At 48.8% G+C, this 9,306-nt stretch overlaps 1 protein-coding gene across 1 annotated transcript in view; it reads left to right on the top strand.

Moving 5' to 3' along the window:
* Positions 1–1,039: 1,039 nt before the first annotated feature.
* TRIM2 (tripartite motif containing 2) overlaps positions 1,040–9,306 on the top strand; it is a 126,099-nt gene continuing 117,832 nt past the window's right edge. The window contains exon 1 of the mRNA XM_052654535.1: positions 1,040–1,149. Coding sequence (XP_052510495.1) covers positions 1,120–1,149 — 30 coding nt within the window. The 5' untranslated portion in view covers positions 1,040–1,119. The remainder of the gene's footprint in view (positions 1,150–9,306) is intronic.

Here is a 9,306-nt window from a genome sequence, read left to right as displayed (position 1 = left end):
TGGATTGTTCTTTTTATAATCAAAATCAGAAAAGCCTGATACAAAATTTGTGGAAATGCTTATATTTCAATATTTTTCTGTTTCTCTGCTAGTCAATTTTGATAGCTGTTGTGCCTCCTTTATAAATAAGGGAACTAGTCTCAATTGTAACGACTGTGCTTTTCTCAAAGATTTTATGCCTGTAATTTACACAATACCACAAATCAGCCAAATAGCTCTTAACCTTATTCTTACTTCAGTGTATTATTTAGAAATTTTATTTTAAAAAGCCACAGTTATTTTCGGGTTCTTGGTTATTATCATAGGGTTTCAACAGTTTAAGCTGGCCTAGTAGCTTTACAAGTAGGATTTAGTTAAGTTCAGAAGAGAGAAAAAAGCCATTGCCTTTGCCTTCTCCCCTATACACTGAATTAACTCCTGTTTTCTGTGTGCAGGTATGATCAGATTGTGAGCATTTTTTTTAACGTGAGGCATTTATATTTGGCGAATAAAATGTGCCCACTTCTCTGAGTTCTGAAGACAAACCAATCAAATCAAGCATTTTTTCTGTAAATGTAGTAAGTACTTATCTGATATTCTATTTAATAACAAAAACATATCATAAAAGCATCTTCCTTGGACTTTGTTCCTTTCCTTTGTTTTTTGATTGAAAAAGCCCTTTCTACCCCAGTGAATACTCTATTTATTAAGCCCAGGAGACCAGAGATGGTTAATGCAACACGAACGTCTGTGACTTCTAAAAATTTGCATTATTTTGTGTGAGGCATCAAACTCCTCCTTGAAAATGATCTTCTGCGGGCAGTGATTAAACTTTTCAGCTCAGACCCCTTTCATGCTGCGGGGCTGGCCCTTCTTATTTGGCGTTCCTTGCTCTCTGTCTCCCCTTCTTCAAAATGAAACATGATATCCTCAGCCAACAGAGCCCAGAGAGGCTGGTCATTGGCGCCCATTGTCCCCTGATGCTGCAGCCCCGCCCCCTTGGCTGGCGCTGACAAGCTGTTTATATTTTTCTAAGGGCCACCCTTTAACTCGGCGGCCTGATGACTATAATGGGCCCGATTGTCTGTGGGCTGCAGAGCGCCGAGGCCCCACATCCAAGGAGGCAAGGGCCCGTCTCTGATGCTCCGGAGAGGCGGATATGGAATACCGGTAAGGGCGCTTCTAAGGGCACTGAGATGCCTTTTCTGGGCTCACAGGCGGCTCCTGGGCACTGTTTTGGAAAAACGAGTAGTGATCGAGTTGCTAGCTTTTTCCTGGTTTTAATTTTCTGCCTGCTCAAGACGGAAGGAACAGATTGGATCTCTGGATTTGCTAACGAAGCTCATAGGGATCCCTGTGGATCCAGGCAAGAACCGAGAAGGGAGGCAAAAATCCAGGGAGAGACGCACGCAAGCGGGTTTGACACCAAAGCCACATGAAAGAGGCAAAGCGCGGGGCTGCCTGGTGATGCCGTGAGACTCAAGGGCTGTTTTCTCTTCTGACTTAGCCGTTCGCAGCCAGAATTTAGCTCTGCCGCTGTGGATTTCTGTAAGCCAGCTGTCGGCCAGTGTAACTCGGTCAGCCCCTTTTGAATGCGTCTAGAATCTGCGGGGTTTTCAAAGGGCAAACCATAGTAATCTTGTGTGCCATAAATTGTTTTATTCAGAAACGTGAGAACGGTTTAGAGCTGCAGGCTCTAAAGTTTTTACTGCCCCATTAAGGTGTTCAGAGGGTACTAAGGCCGGCTGCAGTGGGGCTCGGGAATGAGGGAAAGCCTGGGGCGATGAGAGCATTTGTCCCTGACTAGCCGAGGAAGAAACCCGGGGGCCCTGAAGACCTCACGTGAGAGGCGGGAGCGAGCCCAGAAAAGGGCTGCGCCAGCCCTCCTGGGGTTCTGTCTGGTTTCTGCGCGTGAGTGAAGGAGGGCGGAGAACCGTTCAGGCATCCGCCTCTGGTCCCGGATTGCAGCATCGTGGATGCCCCCCGCCCCGCTTAGGCGGAGTAAGGCACCTCGCCTGGGGCAGAGGGCCACAAGGGGCAAGCAGGGAGGAGGTGCGCAGTTACTGGGCTGCAGGCAGGGGCGAGGGGCTGGGCCTGTCTAAAGCCTTGGGAATTGCTTTAAGAATTCCCGCCTCCTGCTGAACAGAAACTCACTATGGCAGCTTTGATGGGAGGCTTTTGTCTCTTTGCCTTTCACAGGAGCCTCACGGTGCAAAGTCAGTGAACCCAGTCTCTGCTTGATATGGACAGGAGCCTGAAAAGGGGAGGGGTATGGCTCAAGTTTTAGACAAAACAAAGGGTGAATTATGGGGCTTTAATGCATCTAGTGCTTTATAAATCTCCCCACCTCACCTAATCCCCAGCCTCAGTATTTATTATCCAGACACAGCATGTTTAAAGCCAACATGATGTAGGGCTGCTGGAAGACTTAAATCAGATGCAAAGTTTTTTTTTAAATGAAGTTGACCCAAAGCATCATGAGTGTTTCAGCGCAGTGTATGAAGACACCTGGTGATTTCCAGCTGCGGCCAGGCTCTCCTTCCCTGGTCTGGGTGCCTGAGGAAGGGGGCGAGTTGCCCCATGGGTGCTCTGGTCCAGGAACAGAGCTTCTGGCCCTGCCAGTGCTGCCCCAGAGATGTGGGACTCACAGGTATGAATCACCCTGTCCTTCTGCCTCAGGCCTCCCAAATCCTGGCTTCCTTCAGGTCATCGTACTCTCCTGTTTCTACCCCACAAGCACCCCCAGGGGATGGTCAGAGAGGCAGAACCAGGAGGAGGTGGTGAGAGCCCGGGGTGAATTCCAGGAGATTCCACGTAAACAAAGGCAGCCTCTGCCTGCCTTCTTTTATCAGAATGGTGGGCACTCCAGGCTCTGGAAATCTCAGACATAGCATCATTTTTAGGTACAGAATTTATGCTCATGATAAAAATAGAAGATTTACAATATAGAGTAGTATTCCTCTGTGTGTGTGTGTTAGTCACTCAGTTGTGTCCGACTCTTTGCAACCCCATAGACTGTAGCCCGCCAGGCTCCTCTGGAATTCTCCAGGCAAGAATACTGGACTGGGTAGCCATTCCCTTCTCCAGGGGATCTTGCCGACCCAGGGATCAAACCTGAGTCTCCTGCATTGCAGGCAGATTTGTTATCATCTGAGCCATCAGGGAATCCTTCTAGAGCTTTTCAATACTGAGGGCTATTATGAAACCAAAGAAACAAGCCTGTGTGAATGAAATACTATGACGATGACAAAGTCTAACAGAAATAGTACCTATCGTTTGTTGAGCACGTACTATGCGCCAGGCCTTTTTGTGCATTTTCTCACTCAGTCCTCCCTAATCCCTTTGAAGTACAATTCTCATTTTACGAAGAAAGAAACTGGGGCACAGAGAGGTTAAGTAACTGGCCCAAAGTCACACAGCTTATTAGTGACCTGAAATGTGAAGGTACACAGCACATCACCTTGTGTTATGAAGTGAGGAGTTTCTGTGGAATAGAGTTGGCATTTTCATATTCACAGTTTTTCAAGAATCCATCACTGCAACCAAAATGTGACCTCCTGTGGGAACGTAATTGGTGGCTGGGGAAGAAAGCCAAGAACCACTTCCTTTAAATGAACGAGAGCGCCAAAGAACAGCAGCCTTGTCCAGTGAGCCAAGTGCCAGGGAGGGCCAGCTGTGGGGCTGGGGGCCCTTGGGCCTGGCCCTGCCACACCACGGTGGGCCTGTGCTGTGTGGTACTGGACCCTGGGAGGAATGACACACAGCAGAGGAACCAAATAACACAGGGGTGAAAGGAAACAGCTGAGTCAGACACTCCTGGCTCCAGCCTGTGATAGAAACATGTGCGAGGCCCAGTGGAGATTGGAAGAAGCACCTTTAGCCAGACTGGGGACATCGGTGAAGGCTTTGTAGAGAGGGAGGATTCTAGAAGGAAGTCTTGAAGAATGAGAAGAGTGGGTCAAACGGGCGTGGAGGGAAGGGTGCCTAGTGCCAGCAGTTTCTGATGTGGTCGGTCAGCGGTGGGTCTTGTGGGCAGCTGTGTACCAGGGTTGGAAGCAACCGAGTCAAAGGGATCAACATGTGCAAAGGCCCAGAGTCAGAGAACAACTAAACAGCTTGTTCAGTCTGGTTGAAACCTGGCGTGTGAATGAACAAGTGGTCCTGGGTGAGACAAAGGTGACAGAAAATGAAGCTAAAGAAAACTGTTCCATAAGCTGCAAGATCTTGACAACTGTTTTATCAGGGTGATGGATGTGTAGGGATCCATCATCTACTTCTGTGTTTGTTTAAATTTTTATTAATAACTTTTGTAAAAAGGAGGCTAGCCCATAGAGGCACCAAGACCAGAACAGAGCAGAACTCGAACCAGGTCTCCTGGAGACCTTGCCAAGTCACTGGACCTCTCTAGTTCTCCTTCTCCTCATCTGAAAACGGGAGAATGACATCCACCTCACTGGGCTGTTGTGGGGATTGAAAAGATAGACCATACAAACATCCCTCCATAGAATGTCACGGAATCATCCCTTTTCCCACTCATCCACTCTGACTGAGGTTTCTAGATGATGCTGTAGAGACTTCCAAACAGAGAGTCTCAAAAGAGTCTGTAAGTTACAGAAGCAAGAACATGAGAGGCAAGGTCTGAGGTGGAGGCAGGTCTGGGGCTAGGTGAGTGGCCTGGGAAACATCCACACCACGGACTGACACATGTGAGTTTAGAGAAGTTAGCCCTGCAGGTGGCTGAAGAACAGGAGACCCCATGACCTTGGCTCTCCAAGGCCCCCCTGCCTAAAGCATGGAGCCCCGTTTGATTTGCGTTTATACGCCCTCGCATTCCTTGTGTTTTCTGTCTGAATTTTTAAGGGAGATGCCTCTCCCACCATCACTCACGCTTAATGAGCCTGCAGTTTGGTCATCCTGGATATTAAAGTGTCCCAAAGAGACAGAGGAAAGGGAATCAGAACAGTAGACTGAGATTTCATCCCCTGGGGAGCCCCTGGGAGCCTTTTAGATAAGCATCATCTCATCTCAAGCCACGCCTGGGAACACAATCCCTTATCACATGGCAGTCTGCTCTCAAGGACAGCGTTTCCTGGTATGTAAGTGTTTAGCAACCAGGTGTGTTGAGTGTCCTGGTACCGTTCCTGAGGAAGTGACTCCGGGAACAGCACGTTTCGCAGCTGTTGTGCAGAATAGAAAATCCCTCAAACTGTGGACTCTACAGAAACCACAAGAAGCCAGAGGGCCAACCTCTGACTTCACAAACACCAGAGATGCTTCTTGACCCCAGCCTCTGCAACTAAGGTGGCAAGTGCTGTCCTTCTCGATGGGTGTGTAGGAGGAAGATATTTAAGTCCGCAGCATCCTCAAAGCCGTGGTATAAACCTGGCCAGGGCAGGCCGTGTCCAGTGTGCGCTTTTTGAGGTGTCAGGCAGCTAAGTCTGTCCTCGCTGAGATTCCTCCAGGGGCCCTCCAAAGACAGAGTTCTCACTGCATGCTTTTGCCCCACTCCAACTTCTGCTCCAGAGGGGTAAAACTGAGTTCATGCTGAGCTCTGAAGCTGTAAGTTGGCCTCAGAACTACGTGCCATGAGGAGCACTCACGTGTTTACCAAGGTCGCTTCAAGTCTATATAGTTTCCTTGGTTGTTCAGTTCAGTTCAGTCGCTCAGTCATGTCCGACTCTTGGAGACACCATGAATTCCAGCACGCCAGGCCTCCCTGTCCATCACCATCTCCCGGAGTTCACTCAGACTCAGGTCCATCGAGTCAGTGATGCCATCCAGCCATCTCATCCTCTATCATCCCCTTCTCCTCCTGCCCCCAATCCCTCCCAGCATCAGAGTCTTTTCCAATGAGTCAACTCTTCGCATGAGGTGGCCAAAGTACTGGAGCTTCAGCTTTAGCATCATTCCTTCCAAAGAAATCCCAGGGTTGATCTCCTTCAGAATGGACTAGTTGGATCTCCTTGCAGTCCAAGGGACCCTCAAGAGTCTTCTCCAACACCACAGTTCAAATGCATCAATTCTTCGGTGCTCAGCCTTCTTCACAGTCCAACTCTCACATCCATACATGACCACAGGAAAAACCATAGCCTTAACTAGGTGGACCTTAGTTGGCAAAGTCATGTCTCCGCTTTTGAATATACTATCTAGGTTGGTCATAACTTTTCTTCCAAGGAGTAAGCGTCTTTTAATTTCATGGCTGCAGTCACCATCTGCAGTGATTTTGGAGCCCAGAAAAATAAAGTCTGACACTGTTTCCACTGTTTCCCCATCTATTTCCCATGAAGTGATGGGACCAGATGCCATGATCTTCGTTTTCTGAATGTTGAGCTTTAAGCCAACTTTTTCACTCTCCTCTTTCACTTTCATCAAGAGGCTTTTTAGCTCCTCTTCACTTTCTGCCATAAGGGTGATGTCATCTGCATATCTGAGGTTATTGATATTTCTCCCGGCAATCTTGATTCCAGCTTGTGTTTCTTCCAGCCCAGCGTTTCTCATGATGTACTCTGCATAGAAGTTAAATAAGCAGGGTGACAATATACAGCCTTGACGTACTCCTTTTTCTATTTGGAACCAGTTTGTTGTTCCATGTCCAGTTCTAACTGTTGCTCCCTGACCTGCATACAGATTTCTCAAGAGGAAGGTTAGGTGGTCTGGTATTCCCATCTCTCTCAGAATTTTCCACAGTTTATTGTGATCCACACAGTCAATAAAGCAGAAATAGATGTTTTTCTCGAACTCTCTTGCTTTTTCCATGATCCAGCGGATGTTGGCAATTTGATCTCTGGTTCCTCTGCCTTTTCTAAAACCAGCTTGAACATCAGAGAGTTCACAGTTCACGTATTGCTGAAGCCTGGCTTGGAGAATTTTGAGCATTACTTTACTAGCATGTGAGATGATCTTACTGAGGAGCCTCCATCCGCAGAAGTCCTGTGAAATGTGCAAAGCAGCTCCTTCCACGGTCCTGGAGAGTTCCGGGGCACAGGGACCATCTCTGCGTTCCCGGGAACGCCCAGCAGAGTTGAATCCCTTTGCTGTGTCACTGACACACAGGTTCTTCCACTGTGGACCGAGGGACAAGAACCAGGGCTCCCGGAATACAGGAGTCTTGCCCCATGCTCATCACTGCTGGATGATTCTGTTATCTTAAGAGCGTTTTGTAAGGAGAAAATAGCAGCCATCAGTGATGTCTTAGAAACGTGGCCCATTTCAGGATACCCTCAGGGAGAATAGCCATTGTCTTCTGGATATTCTCTGTGATCTGGGAAAGCAGAGGGGTGAAGCATAAATCTTAATTAATACTGGACCATTAGGAAAAGAAAATGGAGAGACTCTTGGAAGGTAGCAGTGACCCTAAAAAGCCCCCGAGGCTGTGCGGGAACTGTGGCAAGGAAAGGCAGGGGCAGCCCGAGGAAAGCAGTGATCCTCCCACTCTCAACCCGGGCACTGGACCAGCGGCGGAGGGGGCCGGGGCCGCGCCCAGCTCCCCCCATCCAGGTGGGCCCCGACATTCAGGGAACGCCGGCCTCCTTGCCCGTCGGGGTTCCCCCGTTACTGTCTGCACACAGACCTGGTGCCCATGTCGAGGGGCAGGGTCCCCGGGGCGGGGGTGGGGGATGCTGCTGCTTGGGAGGAGACCTGGGCTCAGCGCGGAACAGGACCGGGTGGAAGCGGAGCTGGCAGCCGGGCATCCTTGACCTTGCGGCGAATTGAGCTCAGAGAAACGTCTCAGTACTTTCCGGGTTTCCAAGGCTAGTGCTGAGCCCGCTCCTGCAGAGTGGAGTCCACGGCCGCCTGTCCACACCGCTGAGGGCTCCAGGAGCCGGGTGGGGCAGGGGGTCGCTCCCAGCCCTTTCCATGGACGCTGTCACTGCGCACCCCCTCCTCCCCCAGGTGGACGCGAACCTCTCTTCTCATCCCGGCTCCTGAGTCTCTAAAAAGCCCCAAGACGGGGGCTGGGGGGGCAGGGCTGGGAGAGGAAAAGAGGTGGAGGCGGTGGGGCTGGAGGGGAGCAAAGCCTTCCAGCTCCTTCCTCTCGCCTGGGCTGCTCTGTGGCTGCGGTGGGAGTTTCTGTTTGGGGGCCTTTCTTCCTTTGAATAAAAGCAGTCCGTTCAGGTGCTGCCCGCGGAACGGCTCTCTCCAGTTCGTAGCCCCAGGCGGAGGCCTAAGCCTCTGATTCCTTCTATTAACTCCAGGGGAACGTGGGTTGTGTTCTCATATCCTCCAACTTCAGGCACGTCTGTTCCCAGACCTGGACCTGGAAGCTTTGTGTGTGTGCTGGATCGCCGGGCAATCGGGGGGACTAACGCTCATTAAACACCAGCTGTATGTTAGGGACTGTTCTGAGTGCTTTATGTATATGAACCGGTTAACCTTACAAGGGAGGTATTCTCCTTTGTTTTCAGGTGGGGGAACTGAGGCTCGGAGAATTAATAAAATTGTCCAGGATTACACAGCTGGTCTGGGGCAGACTGGCATTCTGGTTCCAGAAGCTGCGTTTTTAACCACTATGTGATACCCGGGGGGGGGGGGGGGGGGGGGGGGGGGCGTTATATTCTTTATTTTGTATGTATTTGGACTCCTACTTCTGATTATTTAACGTCTTTCAAAATTTTCCCTATTGTTAACAATGTAATGAGGAGTGTTTCTGTAATAATAGCTAATGATTCTTACCATTTATTGCACTGCTAAGGGTGGCAGAGCCTGTTCCAAGTTCCTTATGCCTTGTAACTAATTCAGTGTTTGTGACTACTGTTAGTACCATGGGACCAATGAGGAAACTGAGGCCAGAGCAGTTGGTTAAACATTTTGTCCCAGGTGGCCGGATTAGGAAGTGGCAGAGTTATCTCAAAGCTTTTGTTCTTAGGATACTGTCTGTACATTTATCTGTGACCACATCTCTGATTCTGCTTCAGGAGACATTTTGAAGCTGGAATTACTAGAGCGCAAGATAGAAATATTTTGAAGGATCTGTATATATATCACAAAATTATTTGTCAGAAGCCAAGGATAGTTAGCTAATTTGTGTTCCCATGAATGCTGTGCAATTGACTAAGGAATCTAAAAGTTGAATGAGCCCCTGAGCAACGTGTCTATATACCTTTTGGACTTTTATCAGTTAATCTGGGCATTAACTATCATTAATATTATTTCTAAGAAAATAAAATACATGTCTGGCTCAAAACTCCATTTTCAAGCAAGCATCTAGGGTGCTGGCAATGTTCTATTTCTTGGTCTGATAGTGTTTACCCTTTGTGGTTTCTTGCAATAAATAATTCATCAAGCTATTGCCTTAGAACTTGTGTACTTTTCTGTTTGTAATGTATA

Source organism: Budorcas taxicolor, chromosome 17 (genome assembly GCF_023091745.1).
Source record: "Budorcas taxicolor isolate Tak-1 chromosome 17, Takin1.1, whole genome shotgun sequence".
NCBI classification, from domain to species: domain Eukaryota; kingdom Metazoa; phylum Chordata; class Mammalia; order Artiodactyla; family Bovidae; genus Budorcas; species Budorcas taxicolor.
The sequence above is the reverse complement of the archived record's forward strand: the minus strand, read 5'-3'. Positions and strand labels throughout refer to the sequence as shown.